Source organism: Sander vitreus, chromosome 1 (assembly GCF_031162955.1).
Source record: "Sander vitreus isolate 19-12246 chromosome 1, sanVit1, whole genome shotgun sequence".
NCBI classification, from domain to species: domain Eukaryota; kingdom Metazoa; phylum Chordata; class Actinopteri; order Perciformes; family Percidae; genus Sander; species Sander vitreus.
Genome location: NC_135855.1, coordinates 29,964,266 through 29,981,100, shown reverse-complemented (window position 1 = coordinate 29,981,100; position 16,835 = coordinate 29,964,266). Strand labels below are relative to the sequence as shown.

The 16,835-nt window shown below is 40.5% G+C and overlaps 1 protein-coding gene across 2 annotated transcripts; it reads right to left on the bottom strand.

The window, feature by feature from the left end:
• Window positions 1–10,911: 10,911 nt before the first annotated feature.
• Window positions 10,912–15,372, bottom strand: isl2b (ISL LIM homeobox 2b). 2 transcript variants are annotated; one of them, XM_078257933.1, is made up of 6 exons: window positions 15,315–15,372; window positions 14,692–14,881; window positions 14,066–14,328; window positions 12,545–12,831; window positions 11,549–11,716; window positions 10,912–11,028 (listed from the first exon to the last, which is right to left on the bottom strand). In XM_078257933.1, the coding sequence occupies exons 1-6, from the start codon at window positions 15,370–15,372 to the stop codon at window positions 10,912–10,914; spliced, it is 1,083 nt and encodes a 360-aa protein (XP_078114059.1). The 2 variants fall into 2 exon arrangements, with proteins under 2 accessions (XP_078114059.1, XP_078114069.1); XM_078257943.1 differs by having other exon boundaries at window positions 12,545–12,828.
• Between the last annotated feature and the right edge of the window lie 1,463 nt (window positions 15,373–16,835).

The window sequence follows — 16,835 nt, the reverse complement described above, 5'->3', positions numbered from 1 at the left end:
TTAGTTTTGCAGGTATTTGCTCGTAAAAAAAGTATCGGAGAGTTAATTAATTTTGATCTGGTGATGGTGCTGGATGAAAGGTTAAGGGATCACAAAAGTTATTACAATTCATCCTGAGGTGGACACAAACAAACAAATGTGAGGACATCCAACCGATTGTGGTCGAGACATTTCACTCAGAACTACAAGTGTCAGCCTCATGGTGGCACTAGATTAAAAGTCCGAAGAACACCAACGTCATTAGAACTTCTGGTACCATGGATATCTGTACCAAATTTCCCAACAATCTATCCAGTAGTTGAGTTTAGATATGTCAGGAGCAAAGTGATGGACTGACCGACATTGCCGTCCCTACAGCCACACTGCTAGCATGGCTAAAAAACTAAAAGTAGCCATCCTGGGAGCTTCACTTACTTGCTGCATGGTTGCTTTATCATTTATCTACTTCCAAAGGGAGTTGTTTGTAAAATTCTCTTTAAACAACTGCATTGGTTTACTTGATCCAACGCCAATAAACCAACATAGAAATAAGATGAGGGAGGAAAACATACAGGAGAAACCGAAGATGCCCATTTGTCTTATTGAGTGGCTCTTCAGTGCCTCTGCTATCCCTGAAATCTCTTTCAAAAAAAGTTGCAAAAAGCAGTTTAATGCAGGCTGACAGGCTGAGAGCAGCCAAGACATTATCGTCCTGTTTCTTGGAGCAACACAGAGGCTGCCACTGCTCTAGATCCAACCCCATGGCCCTGCCCAGCTATCTGCTTTTGCTTTATGTCTTTTTCTGCAGCAAGCACTTGACGAAGGACAATTTGTTTGGATGTTTAATGCTGTGGCACTGGCTGGTGGAGGATTATATGAGATGGTCTAGTGATTTGTGGTGGCTGGTAGTGGGTGCGTGTGTGTGTGTGTGTGTGTGTGTGTGTGTGTGTGTGTGTGTGTGTGTGTGTGTGTGTGTGTGTGTGTGTGTGTGTGTGTGTGTGTGTGTGTGTGTGTGTGTGTGTGTGTGTGTGTGTGTGTGTGTGTTCAGTTCCAGGTCCTTGCTCTAACACAGACGTCAGTTGTCTTCCATGCTGCTTCCTCAGAACTCTTACATTTGTGACAATAGTGCCTCAGCCGCTATAGGAAGACATTTGTGACATGTTTGTCTTTTTTCCCACACTGTAACATTTATTGCCAGCTGAAAGAGTAATAATCTTTGAATTTCATTGTTTCAAGATTTATTAAACCCTTCTCTTGGTGAGTCTTCTTTATATGTTTTGGCAGCCAGGATAATCATTGACTTTTCCTGTGAAGCTTCACACACTGAAAACTGGCCAAATGCTACTGTGAGCTTTCCCAGATCTCACACTGACTGACTTTACCGACACACGCAAACGGCTGCACAAAGAGCAATGGAGGCATGTTGACTTATGTGGCATATCGTAAGCCAAGAAAACTATTCCATATTTCACTTTAAGCAGTGTAGTTTTTCTATTTCTTTGCTGCCATTACATGTATATATCGTATCTCAATTTTTAACATTAAAAATGTTCTTCTTCTTTTATTAAATTCCATCCTTTTATGTTGGATAACCACTGTGTCATCCACATGACCCAAGAATCTTTCGGCATCATCCCTTCACATGGGCCAATAACTTCTGTTACAAAATCTTGTGTTTATTCTTTTTCAGTATCAGTGTCCCTTTTAAATGTTGCCCAGTGCTTGGGAAGATGAACCTCAGTGTACTTTTATCCTCAAGAGAGCAAAGAGATCACCAGTACGATCTCAAATGTTGTCCAAAATATCTTGCGACAGCCCTTCATTTGATCCATTCGAGGCCCCTTTGAACGCTGCTGTAGAACGCGGTCCTGAAGGGCTTCAACCCTCAGATGATAAAAAAAAGTGAATTATTGGTTTGTTTATCATGCCCTTAAAACCTAAAGTGCATTATTAAACAGAGAGCACATTAAAAGGGGAGTATTGTTAAAAGTGTTTTAAAAATCTTGTAAATCCCTGTAATTTATGTCACAGTGGCCGAGGAGGCTCACCCTGGTCTTCTGGTTTTAATTTGGTTTAGGCTCTGCTCTCCGGGGTCTGTACCTGGGATGCTGCCTTTTTTTTTCCAGACACAATCTGACCGATGTGACCCCCTCGGTGGAGCAGCGGTAGCCTCAAATAGATAAGCAAGTCGAAAAACCAAATCAAAATATTTGGTTCAAGGAGGTTGAAAAGTGCTAGTACATCTTCCTGCAATAGCTGAGGTTGTAGTGCCTTTAAAGAAGGCACTAAAATGATAAAATATGTATCTTTTAAGGTCAAGAATCATTAGTGTTCCTTTTTTTGTTCTGTATATATAACCTACTTTTAGTTCACATGGACATCTGCAAAATGTGTACATAAAAGGTTGCATAAATAAAAAATATTTTGCTAATTTCAGAGTGCAGACAACCTCTCATTTCCTTTGGTAACCACCATGAGTCATGTTCTGCAAGTTTGTTCCTGACCATTGCTGTGTATAAACCCCGTGCCTCCTGACAAACACAGCAGAAAGCCATAAAAATTATTTCAAAACATTCAACACTGAGGCGTCACACTAGATTATTGTGACACTTCAATAGTGACCAGGGCTTGTCTGGGTGCTGCCTGGGACCAGAAACCTGCTCCAGCCTCTGGGGACTCCCTGGCAGAGGCAACAATGGGTCAGAGCCCCTTCTTTGTGCAGTTGCCCTCCTTAATCAAACTAGCCAGAGGAGTGATTGGATTTTAATTCTGCTGGGCCCATCGTAATGGTGTGATGGACGGGGACTGGTGAATTGGAGCAAGATGTCAGCCCTCGGAGGCCTCCATTAATGATATTGCTTCATTTCTTAAAGTGGCAGGAACGCCTTGGGACGGGGTTATCGCTGCAGTTGGCTGGCAGAGCCCTCCCTTCCCTTTTTCATTTGACTCTCTCTTTATCTCTCACTGACTCAGGACCATTTGTGTCGCTCTTTGTGTGTCCTTAGTGTTGTGGACCATTTCTTGAACTGGTCACAGCATGTGTGTGTTTCCAGACTGCTGCTGTGGTACTGGACACAATGTAATTATTGTCTTGTTGGAAAGGATTTGCTTTATTTTTTCAACCTTAATTGAAAGTTAACCTGGACATTTACAGAATATGCTGTACATTAAACTTTCTACATTTAACAGACAAAAACAGATGTATAATGCACTTATGGATAATACCCTTCCTTTTTAAGTTAATATATAACAATGTATGGTACTGTATGTTTCTGAGAATGATGAAGAATGAAAGCTTATCAATATAAACTGGAAGTAATTTTCCCTGATCGTGTGAAAATTTGACTCTTTTGACTCACAGGGTTTTCATCTGACAAGAACAGTAAATCAGTGGCATTCACATTTCAGTTTCTGCTCTGTATGCTATAATTAAAGTTAGTCTCTGTTCCATCCTAACTCGTGAGTCAGGAGGTGAATTGAACTTTAGCACTAAATCTAAAACACAAAGACTTCCTGACAACATTCTTGAACTCCTGAACTGACACTGATATGAACCTGACGAACACCAGAGTGTCTCCCTTAAACCTTTTGATGCCGTTTCTCATCTTAAGTGACTCACACTCGCTGCCTCATTGTTTTCTTTCCAGTGACACGTGTTTGTCTTCCTCGTTCGGCTAATGACAGTTTGGTCTTGTCAAAGTACAGGTGAACCCTCATTGTGTTTTATAGCGAGTCATTGTTGAGTGGGGCGGCTCCAACCTTCCTCTCTCCTCCTAATGGCCATTGCTGTGTTGTTTTTGCAGTTGATTTATGCGTGGGTGGGGCGCTGTGATTTACGGAGCTCTGACACTGTCTCAGCAGCAGGACCAGGGAGGCTGATTGTGGCTCTCTGTGTGTGTTCCAGGTAAGCCTGAGGTCTGCTCACCATCCCTCCACACACACACACACACACACACACACACACACACACACACACACACATGCTAAGAAACTCTTGTGTGCACAAATGATGTGCACAAAACACGCAGATACTTTGATACACACTCAGCTTTTGTGGTGTAATACAGCAGGCAAGCTGCTTCTGTTGCAACTTCTTCCCTGTAGGTTCACCTAAAGTACAGTAGGATAAGGCCTAGTCCACACATGCACTGATATTTTTTTAAACATAGCTTTTGGCCTTTTGTCCACACGCAAACTGTGTTTTAGGTCACTGAAAACGAACTTTTCGTAAAACTCTTTCCGGGGTGAAAATGTTCAGAAACTCCGTTTTCAGTGTTTTTCAGGTTTTTGACGTGTGACGTCCTCCTTTTGTGAGGCTTCACAAATGAGACGACAATTCATGCAATGACGGACGTGGCCAAAATAGTGCTGGTTCTAACCTTGCTAACAGGACTTACATGTTTCCCAGAGTTTTGCTAACTTTATATTTGAGTGTGATAGGAATAACTCCACTCCGTTATCTGTCCACACATACCGTATGATGTATCTCCCCCATTCCTCGATGTGCCATTGCAGCCAGGTAGTCCTTCCAGTAATAGCTTTTGTTCAGGTTTCTGATTGGCCAACATCTTCTTTCTCTTCTTTGCTTGATTGGCCAACATGGATTAAGAGTTAAGGCCTTGACACACCAACCTGACGGCCGATGGTCAGCAGAAAAGGCAGTTAGACTGATCAGTCGGCTCCCCGAGGTCCAAAAAGTGCCTCGGAACACACCGAAGCGACGCCGACATGAGCGTACGAGACGTAATACGTCTCCATAACAGCAGGAGGCGCTAATCTGTATTGTCGGGGGTCTGGCTTCTCCAGCCAATAGTAATGGCGGCTTGTTTAAAATACGATCTCGTATTTTACGAAAATAGTTCACTGAAAGGTGTTTTTGAAATCAATTTAAGCGAGAAATAGGCCATGCAGTTGCTGAATCTGTCTTCATTTCAGATCAACAAAGGTCAGTTTAAAAGATTTTCATCAGATTTTGAGAGGCGTCCGTCACTCATCCCGCTCGCCATTTCAGGGTTAGCACTCCACCAATCAGATTGGTCATTGAGTCCGACTGCCCACCCTCCGACCCAGCAAGTCAGGTCAGCCAAAATGAAGGCCGACGGCCCCTCCGACGAACGACGGCACGGAACACACCGAACAGACTCGAGTCACCGACCTCGCCAGACTGTCCGACAGCCGATTATCGGGTTGGTGTGTCAGGGCCTTTAGAGTTATATTTATTTGGCATGCTCTTGATAGCACTTCAATTGTGTTTTTGTTCTTTAATTTGGGAGAGAATTTTTAAACAGTGCTCATGGGTTTGTTTTTGAGGAGGAAAAAAACGCTGTTTTCAAAAATGTTTATGTGTGGACCAGGCCTAGGTACAGCTATGCAACATTTCTTCTTTTTAATTACATCTAGACAAAACTGTGGCTTTAAAAATATAAAAGATGATGGTCAAAATATGTCAAAACAAAAGATAAAGAAAAATCAATATTTGTTTTTTGTATGCAGCTTTTTTAAATACCTCCTCACCCTGTTGGCCCCAGTGCTTTTAAAAGTTTGAAGGATAATATGTGGATATTTACTCATAGTGTCAGATTCCCATAAAAGCAGCATTCATTCCCCAAGATCGATAGTACACAAGTGGCCCAGTACTGCACATGTTGACGCTGCCCTTTCATTATCAGTGTAACCTAAGAGAAGAGAAGATTAAATTCTTGTCACCTGATGTTAAATTGGCCATTACCCATCTAAGATAAATTGGTCCTTACATTTCCCATTAAAAACACCTGACAAGAGGTGGAGAAAACAGTGCAAACACAGAGCACACAATTTAATGATGTTGACACGGGAGTTAAAAGCTCTGTTTGGCTATATTGTGTGGATTATATGAGATGAAGAGGCAAATATAGTCTATTTGTTGTCTTATTTGGGTACATCCTGTTTTGTAGTGAGTCACATATTTACTAATTTCTTACCCATTTACATAGGTGGAACATCAGCTAAATCCCACAGACAACTTTATTTTTTAGGTCATATTGTTTGATTTAATTTTACAATACCTATTGAAACCCTCAGTCCAGTCATTGCTGTGTCTCCACACAGTCTCCAAAGCGTGACACCCCCCCCTCCTTTTGTTTTACTCTTGCAGAAAAAAGCTCCCAGTTCAGTCCCTGCATTAAGTCAGCCTGTCAGAATGCTTCCCTGGGGGGTTTTGGACTTGAAGTTCGTCCCGGCAGTTCCTCTGCTGGTGGCCCCCACTGGAGGAGCAGGGTCACAGTGGACCTGCGTGTCAAAACTTTCACAGAGCCTCCACAGAAATACACGCTCACTTAATTTCAGTGTTTGTCAGTAACGCTAATTTAATAGCCTAAGGATAATTTCTTTGAATGCAACAAGAGGGTTTAGAAGGTGTTGCAGACAAATTGTCAGGAAGACAATAAATCAATAAAAACACATTGCTCTTGTTTATTGTTTTGTATAATTTCAAATAAATTTGAATTCAAATCTACAACACCTTTGCTTTTGCACACAACAATATGGGACTAACCTTCCTGTTGGTGGCACTAAAATGTCCAATTTCTAAATGTTCAAATATAAAAATGTTTATTTGCAATCAGTTCTATGGGCATATGGATGGACCATCGGATTTTTGTGTGCCGCTACCTTGGAAATTTTAAATAAGTCGCTGGCAAGGCGATAATAATAATAATAATAATAATAATAATAATAATAATAATAATAATAATAATAATAATAATAATTATAATCTATTCAAAATTAGATTAGAAAATAGCTCTTACCGTTTCACAGTATGGAGAACAAAGATGTAAAAAAAAAAATCTCTCCAGTGATGTTTATTGTACTTTAAGATTCAATATGCAAATAGGTGAATGGTTTTGCAAGTTGTCATAACAAGCTGATGGAGAGGGTTTTGTTTCTCCTTTTTTTTTTTTTTTTTTCTTTCAGCTCGATTGCTAAATTGAATTGTGGTAATTGATTTTTCAATTATCTATTCGACAATTCATTATTTGAACCATGGTAAAAATGTTAAACTGTCAGTTTGGTGTCAGACCTCTGGAGACTGCCTTTACAATCTACTGAGTGTTTCTAATATTTAGTCTAACCTCATTGATAAAATAAATGGGGTGGACAAAATATTACACTTGTCAGTGCAGTGGCCAAAAAGTTGAATTAGCATCTCTCTAAAACAGTTTCAACAAAACCTGAACATGATAACCTTTATGAATAGGATTACTGTAATTGCGGGACTGTTGTATTGCACTGCATTACTTTTAGCTAAGTGTACCTAATAAACTGGCAACCGAGAGGAATTGCCAATTGTCCATTGCCAAAGTCGTATAGGCCTGTTGCCTTTTTCCCAAATGCATTAGTGTTAGGTTCAGGAATGAAGGCTTGAGTTGAAAGCCTGGTTCAGGCATGAAAAGTAATGCCTAAAATTGTCAAAATATAACATTTTAATGAAATAATATGAAATTGTTTTGCTGCTAAATGAAGCTCTAAATACAATTTGGGCTGGTTGGTTAAAAGCCTTGAAAATGCATGGATATATGGCTATGCAATTCCCTGTTATATTGCAATCAAATTATGGGAACCATGTTTTTGGAAAGAAAAGAAAGTGTGAAAAGCAGCATACTGAAATGTACCAATGTCTATTCTTAGAGTTTTATTTGTATGTTTTCCCTACACACACATACACACACACACACACACACACACACACACACACACACACACACACACACTAACAAAACAAACTCGTCTACACGGATTAAAGAACATTTTAATGATCCATGTGTCTGTCAGTCGGTGACCGTTTAGTGACTCGTGGTCGTGGGCGGCGCTGAGCACGCCGGGTGATCTAATTACGTCCACCCCTCCACCAATTAGAGAATTACATCACACCTTTAAATGGTCTCGTCCTCTTAATCATTAATGATACGGTGTCATTCCCTCTGACAGCGTCTAGTTGCTTCAAAGCAACTTGACACATGCAGACACTGCAGTCCGGAGTTCATCCTAAATGATGTGGGGGGGAGCTACAATGTCGCAGTGTTTCGGTCAAAAACGTGAGAAATAAATTAGAAAATCAAAAGAGGGTATCTTCGTGCAAGTCAGTGGCGCACTAAGGACCGGCATGATTCGTTAAAACCAAGTCTATTAGGCCTATTGAAAGAGTGATCCAGTGAGTGGTGTAGATACTGGAGCTGTGTGTATGTGTTCAGGGATCACGGGTGTTTATTTTGGTTCTTGTTTAACGCACTGAGGGGAAACGCCCATTCAGAGATAAAAGATCTTCTGGCCTACAGGTAACTGAGGCGGAGTTTTATGGATGTCAGAGGACATGATCTCTGGTCTGTACGAGCAACAATGACTAATACGAGCTGAAAAACATAAAATGGAGAATAAACTTCAGCTGGGCTACAATTATTTATTTTATTTTTTTTATGTGTCGCGTGCTGTTTTGGTGAATGTAATTGTGCATTTAAATTATTTTTCAGTAGCATTTTTTGACATTTTAATAGCGTTTCCTGTTAATTCTTTCCCTTTTTTTATTTCCTTATATGTTATCTTGGTGTTGTTACTCCCTGCTAGATTTCATCTCCAAATAAAAGCTTTAAAAACATCTATTTTACTTTCACATGTTTGTTGCACAAAACGGATTGGTTTGGATTATCTTTTCTTTCTTTTTTCATACAACTAGAATGGCATGTTAGTTCATTTTAATTTGATCTTTCCTTTAAATGTGGCCTATCTCGTGTGAGCCTTTAGGGGATGCGCAGTATCCTGGAAATTAGCTGTTTTGGAAACATATATGGCCCCACAATGATTTTCTGCTGGAGGACAGTTAATAGGCTTGCATTCTTGTCTGTAAACGCCATTGTTATTCTTCACTTATCTCTGTTATCTTAATCTGCTCGCATTGTTAACTTATCTTATTTGAAATAGCCCAATTACAAATCTATGATCTGTCTTCTTTCAGTCAAACTTCCGATTAAGACACTGTCAGTCCACTAAAAAATGATTATTTTTTTTCACAGAGAAAAAACATTTGATATCAAAATACAAGAAATGATTTGGTGTATTATTGAGTCAAGTTTTCAGCATTTCCATTCGTTTCCAATTATTTCTTTTTTTTAAGGAATTAAATAGACTTATTTTCTTGCCACTGATGACATGTTTTCCCTTGTTGTTTAACCAAACTGCATCGACGACAAATAAAAGTCACTCCTGGCATGATGAATAATTTCAAAGCAGGTTGAATAAATAAATAACGTGAACTATAATAGAGCTGTGCTCACTTAAAAAAACAAAAAACAAAAACGTAGCCTATGTCTGAAAAACAAGTTTAGCCACAGATTTTCAGAGCACACATGGCAGCTTTGTTTTTGTCCTGCGCACAGTGTAAAGGAGGTCGGTTCATTTAGCCTGAGCTGTCATCTCGGCTGACCCGTGCGCAATAACGCAATTCACTGAAGGAAAATATATAAACCGAGGAGGAGAAGTGACCCTTTACGAGCTGCACTCTGCTCCCCTCACATAAGACAGGGGCTTTGGGGAGGGAGTGTGTGTGTGTGTGTGTGTGTGTGTGTGTGTGTGTGTGTGTGTGTGTGTGTGTGTGTGTGTGTGTGTGTGTCTATGGAGGGGGGGGAGTTAGTTAGTTTGTTGTGGCTTCAGTCAGTGTATCGCTTGCAGGTGATGCCAGGACTAGATAAGAGGTCGCCGATCCCTCCGCGCTGTCTAGACCAGCTTGTGACTCAACCAGAGTAACTGGACTGAGCACAATTTACAGCAGGTTTTTGCCCCCGAGATAGTAAATGACCACTGGCCGAATCCTGCTCCATAACCGAAGGGGGACACACCGCAGATGGAGGGGGATGATAAGACAACAGAGCCTCCGGGCTTCAATCCAGGCCGGCCAACTTGATATAGGTTGAACAGGACAAACAACATATTCAGTGCAACTGGAATTACTTCTTCTTCTTTTTTTTTAAAGCCTCTATATTCCTCAAATCGGCTAAGGCTGTATAGAAGCTTTATATTTGTTGCATGTTTCCCAAATCAGAAATGACTCGCTGTCATGAGGAGTAACGATATGTTGCCGATTTGGATCTGGACGGTGAATTTGACTTTGTTGCCATGTTAAGATCACTGGCAAACAACATGTGCAGTCAGTTCGTTTCTCGTCTAATTTTTGCAATGCAAGATGGACAGTTGTTGTGAACTCCAGAGCTGCATTTTCAAACAAATTCTTTTAAATTATTATAAATATTGGATTGCAAATGCTAAAGCGACAAAGTACAAAGATTGGTCATCAGGACACGTTATGTATTCAGCTTGTTTCTTTTAATTCTTTATCAGTTAATAATCCCTTTACGAATCGCTTTCCTAACAATAAATAATATAACAATAATTTACTTTTTGTTCGAGAAGCTTAAACAACCTGCCCTTAAGATAAAATATTTTACAACACGAATAATTTGCAGTTTATCATGCTCTGACCTTAAGACACAGAGTCAACGGGACTCGACAACGCAATAAATGTATCAAAAAATTCTCATGTTGAAGAAACAAGACAGAATATTATAACAATGAAATCGCAGAATGTCCATTTGTTTCGACATGGGAATGTTTCCATTTTGTTTTTGAGGGAAGGTTTGCTGTAGTATATCCATCGGGAGGTCTTCTGTACATCATCTTTCTCCGTATCAAGTCATGCAACGATTGTTCTGCTTAGTTTTTGTCAATGAAAGCTCCACAAAAAAAACTCGGAGTCAATCGGTGCTTTCTTGGTTCCATCTCCTCCGTGTCGTGAAATTAAAAAAACACTCTCCTCTGTAGTTTGGGCGATGTGATGAGCTGGTCACATGCAGGGGACCGGGATCATGCTGCAATTGTCCTTGCAGGAGGGGTCTGAGGGGCCCCGTTTCACGTCTCCACCGGGCTGGGTACCATACTGTTGGGGGTGTCCGGTAACTGAGAGGACAAAGAAGTCACGTCGCTGCCGGAGGAGTTTCCGAGAGAGCCCGATTCAGAGAAAGACACCTGAACAGACAGAAACTAAGTGTCAGAATATGCGAAATACTCAGGCTTTTATTTTGAAGTATTGGTTGAAAAGGCATTATAGTTCAGCTTGGTGTGTGTGTGTGTGTGTGTGTGTGTGTGTGTGTGTGTGTGTGTGTGTGTGTGTGTGTGTGTGTGTGTGTGTGTGTGTGCGTGCGTGCATGCGTGCGTGTGCATGTGATGCATGTCTATATTCATACATGCAGCAACATTCTATTGTTTGTGTGTGAAAATATTTCTTTGCAAACGTCTTTGTATGCAAAATGCATGATAGCTCGATAGATAGATAGACAGATAGATAGATAGATAGATAGACAGATAGACAGATAGATAGATAGATAGATAGATAGATAGATAGATAGATAGATAGATAGATAGATAGATCTCGATGATAAATTGCATGCAGTTGGACTATGCCAGTATGTCAGGTTCTGATCTGCAGTGCATGCATGTCTGTGTGTGCACATCTAAGTCAGCCTGTCCTGAACACACACACACACACCAGTTGTTGGAAGGCTGGCTGGTCCAGGTCACTCTGCAGGGCGAACTCACTCAGGGCTTTCCATGGAGGCTGGTAGGTCTGAACCTCCACTGGGTTTCCCTGCACAGCACTCTCATGTCGAATAGGACTCCCGGCTACAAGAGGCGTCCCTGTGAGTCCCTGCAGATTCTGACAAAGTAATTACAAGAAAACACAGCATAAGCATCATTTGTCTGTGTCCTGCAAGAAAGCATCTGTCATTTTTAAAAGAACTGAAGAAAAAAAAAAAACTGCATCCTCATGACATCCACATACATGTTTTCAAAACACGTTTTCTTAGTGAAAAGTACGTTTACGTTTTCATGTGCCATTTATAATAAATGCTGAATTTTGAATAATTAAGACTTCCTCCTCTTGGTGTGGCACAAAGATTGAACGATACAGAGAGATGTTTCTGAGATGTAGACCAAGCCTGTTTGTAGAGGATGTTTTTATCTTTGAGGTCAAGCAACTTAAGCCAAAGCAGTTGATTCATTATTCATTGACCTGAAGTTTGAATACAGGATAGCACTGGAGCCAACTGGAGCGGTGTGTCTTAGTGTAGGCTAAGTGAAGTATAAAAACTCAAGTTCAGATAAGGGTTAAAATGATAGGCTGGTAGTAACAATAGTGTTAGAAAAAAAAAGGAGTAGCATACCTGCAACTAGTGATAATTACAACCATATAAAATAATAAAAACATGATATTTTCATTAAAGAAATACATTTAAAAAAAACATAATTAAGCTACAAATTCATTATGTTCATCTGGCTTGCATATGGCAGTTTTTTCACTACACTCTGCATTTAATAAAGATTTTTGCCAGCCTCAAAAAGAAATAAAACTGGGTGAATTGACTTCACATATTGGTCATTGCTTTAAATAACAAGCAAACAAATAAAATAAATGCCCATGAACAAATACAATAATAAATAATAAAAGTAGTAATCAAGTGGTCAAACTTACGAAGATGCTTACAGTCTTATCACTGTGGTGCTGCTGCTGGAGCTGCTTCATCAGGATGGACTTCTTCTTGTCTTTGCAGCGCTTGTTCTGGAACCAGACCCGGATCACCCTGGGGCTCAGGCCGGTCATCTCCACCAGCTGCTCCTTCATCAGCGCGTCCGGCCTCGGGTTGGCGTTGTAGCAGGTCCGCAACGTGTGGAGCTGCTTCTCGTTCAGCACCGTCCTGACCCGCGTCGTCTTCTCCGACTGCTTGTGGACGTGGTTCCGATGCGGGGCCTGCCGCACCGTGACCGGGTCTGCTGAGGACGGAAGAAGGGAAACGTCCGTCAGAAACTGCACAAAGGCCTCAGAAAGCCTTTCATATATCGATGCATTTACTTAGCAGCCCATTAATCTCAATCTGAGCTCTTTTGCCTTTTACCTCCCTCGGATTGTCTGGTCGTATGCAATAAATATGTATCAGCCTGACATGAATTTTTATGATATAGAAATGTCTGCAATTTAGCTTATAACCCAAAGTTCAAGCAAATCAAGATAGAGTCTTTAAAGAGGGAAAACTATATTTTTGGGATGTTCCTGGATGACAAAAAGACATCTGCTTAGATTTACATCGTTCATGGAAATAAGAACGAAATTCTGGTCCATAATATACAGAGGTGAGAGTGAATTTCGATAGCCAAAACTTGATAACCACTCACTTCTTTCATTGTTGTCTGTTCTTCTATAGTTAATCATTTTTAACCGCATCGCCTTAAAATAGGAGGTTAATCTTATTTTTCAACAAATCTATATGTAGGCCTATTCTAAACTCAATTTGATTTGAAAAGCGCAGTTATGACAATGAAATCCTGCTGGTGTCACCGCTGGAGGCCTGTGTCACTGCACTGAGCTGTGTAAAGTATTTTGAACTGAGCGCTTTAAAGCAGGACGTTTTTGATCATTATTCACACATTTGCTTTGTTCTCTTTCTGTTGGCAGGCGCCCTCAGGATGACAGCTCTACACACACACACACACACACACACACACACACACACACACACTACACGTATAGAAACACACACAGCCACAGTCAAATAGGCTACCAGATTATTCAGATAATGGCAACAGAGCAGGTTAGCGCTAATCAGATCAATTATGAAATTAGCATAAAGAAAGGTCGCAGCACACACTTTACACGCGCGCGCGCGCACGCGCACACACACACACACACACACACATACCAAGCCCAACAACCACAAAACAAATTATCTGCATGTTAAAGGACAACAAACAAAGCTAATCCTTTTCATTTTTAGTTTTTCTAAACTCAAGCAGTTACACATTTTCAACAAGCGTTTACTTTTTGTGTGTTTACTATATGAGAATTTATTTTATACATTTCCTTCAACTGTAGGATTAAATTTCCGATTGTATGATGCTCTCCTGTTATTATAAGAAATTCCACTGGCTTAAGTATAAGAAATAAATAGATTATTAATAATAATAATAATAATAATAATAATAATAATAATAATAATAATAATAATCCGACCTGCCAGGTGCAGCGGTCTGTTGGAGTGGATGTGTCCAGGGCTGATGGGGCTTCCTGCGGAGCTCCTCTCCAGCAGCAGGCTGTGGTCCGCCCGGCACAGCAGCTCCTCTTCCCGCAGGGAGAACTCGTCACCCGGCAGCAGCTGCCTGCTGCACACCGAGCACCGAAAACACTCGATGTGGTAAACGTTATCCCGGGCCCTCATCACCAAATCGCTGCTGCTGAATCCCAGGTTGCATTTTGCGCATTTTATTCCAAACAGCCTGGAAAATTGGAGAAAATTGTCAAAAAACCTATGAAATGAAAATAACGAAGAAAACTTTTGGATGACAACTCAGAGTTGTGAACTGTGTTCTAAATGCTCTCTTATGCTAAATTATTATATTATTATTTTTAAATGTAATGGTTAACAAAATGGTGTGGCGTGTATTTTCTTGGTTTCTTTGAAATATTGTAAACTGCGCATTTACAAAGGTCTTCTCTTTTTGTGACCTTTTCTTTTTATGTCCAAATTGGTTTGGCCTCTACCCTATAAATTAGTATTGCATTTAAATATGTTTAACTTTACATTTGATGTGATTAAACCCATGTCAGCCTATACTACCGGAATATTTCCAAACTCCTACCTTACATAATCTCTTTTGCAATAGGTTTTGCCGTCCCGGACGAAACAAGTGCAGGTCTCATCCAGGTACTGGCTGCACTCTGCACACTTCAGGCAGGCTGCATGCCACTCCAGGTCGGGAGAGACTCTCAGTATGTACTGGTCATGGATCTGACTTCCACATCCTACACACATCGCGAATCCTGGCTTCTCTGCAAAGAGCGCACAGCATTGTAACCACAGATTGAAAACGCAGCCAAATAAACACACTATGACAAACAACTGCAGAATTTTTTCTTTTCTCTTTCTTTTTCAATTTTAAAATCCAGCCTGTATCTCAGTCTTGTAGTGAATTCCTCTATTTTGCAGACTGGACATGTCTTGGTGCAGCTTGATGTTATGTAACAGATGAAGACTTTTGCCAGTGTTCGTCAAGCAAAACACTGAATTGTTTAACTTCTATACTAAAGCGCCTCAAAAAATGTACCGCCAAAGAAATTACAGGCTACTGCACAATATTGCATCATTAAGACAATAACTTTAGTAATCGGTGCACTGCTGAATATATCATGTAGCCAATAATGCCACCTCGAAGAAAACAAAACCTGCCACTTAAAACTCCACCGAGTAGTTTAGCCTACTTACTTTTGGAATGATCCCCCATATCACCCAAGAAAGAAGAGCTGAAAATAATATCCACCATACAGGACGGATAAAGGGGATTGTGGTAGATGCAGAAACGATGTGAGGAGATGACTGGCCCTTCGGCTGCCTCCCTGATAACGTGTGTCTCTCCGGACTGGGAGGGGGCGGGGGGAAATTGGGGGGGGTGAAAGGGGGGCGAGGAAGCTGCAGGGTCCCACACGCTAGTGCTCTGACGTCATGACGTCAACACTGGACTGTCCAATCGCCCTACTGCATCTCTCTCTCTCAACTGTTTGTGTATGACAAAAGCTCAAGAATGCAGATGTTTATATTGTGTTTCTTCGAACAAAGATTCAAAGTGAGGAAAGACAAATATTTAACAGCAACACCATGGGGCACATCAATTTCATGATGGTGATAATGATCATCATCATTATCATCAGTATACAAATAAAATGTGGCAACGCTTCTGCATCTAAGAACATTAACAACCCCAAAAAAAATATCTAAAGTTGTTTAGTTAAAATTGTTTAGTTAAACTGTTTCGTTTATTGGTCACACAATGAAGCAATACTATTGAGAATAAATATATTATCAGGGTATTATGTGCTCCATAATACAAATGATCAGCCTACATATGTCTGTTAAACTGCCCTTCACAGATTCACACAGGTGAGAGAAGACTTTTTGTCTTGCTCCCCTGATGCGGGACTTTAATGTCGCTTCCATTAAAGTTCCATTTTGATTGAAGCTGTTCTTCATAAGCTATATCTTGGTAAAACATCAAAATCATTTCCGATCTCATGTTGGGAATTATATTTGTTGAGACCCCTAGAGTCGCATTGCTGGTCTTTGACTTAGCGGCAGAAATAGTGAAGGTTACTTATTATTGCCTAGCAATTTTTTTAATTAAAAAAGTCAACGCCAACGATACATTTTTACATTCATTTTTTGGGGGGGGACATACATTCAACTGGAGGCGAGGACAGTTGACAAGTCTCCTCTGCTCCGTCCCGGTTGCTTATCTACTCGAGAACAAGGCCATCTATTGGAGGAAAAGCAGAACTACATTTATCAGATCTTAATTGAAATCTGCTTTCCACATCATAGAATAATGCATGCACCAACATCAAATTGGGGTTTAATAGTCTAACTCTATTCACAAAGATGGTAGGCTGTTGTTTAAAAACCAGCAACATGCATTTCCATTGACAGGTTCGGTCTGTTTGAATGATGAAATGAACAAACAATACAGACAGTTGCATTATGCCAGTGTTTGCCGTGCCTCTGTTCAAACACCTTTTCCCTCCTGTGTCATCCTGCAGAGCAGTTAGATAAACCCAAACAAACAAGAATGGTCCATATTCTTGTCTAGACGTGGAGTAGAAAATGCGGACTAAAATCAGAAATTCCAAAAGGCATTTTTTCTATATCTCTTCCCTCTCTCATTCCCTCTTGTTACCGCAGGTTAGACCAATATTGCAATGGACAGGGAAACTTCAAAACTATTCCTGCCTTAAT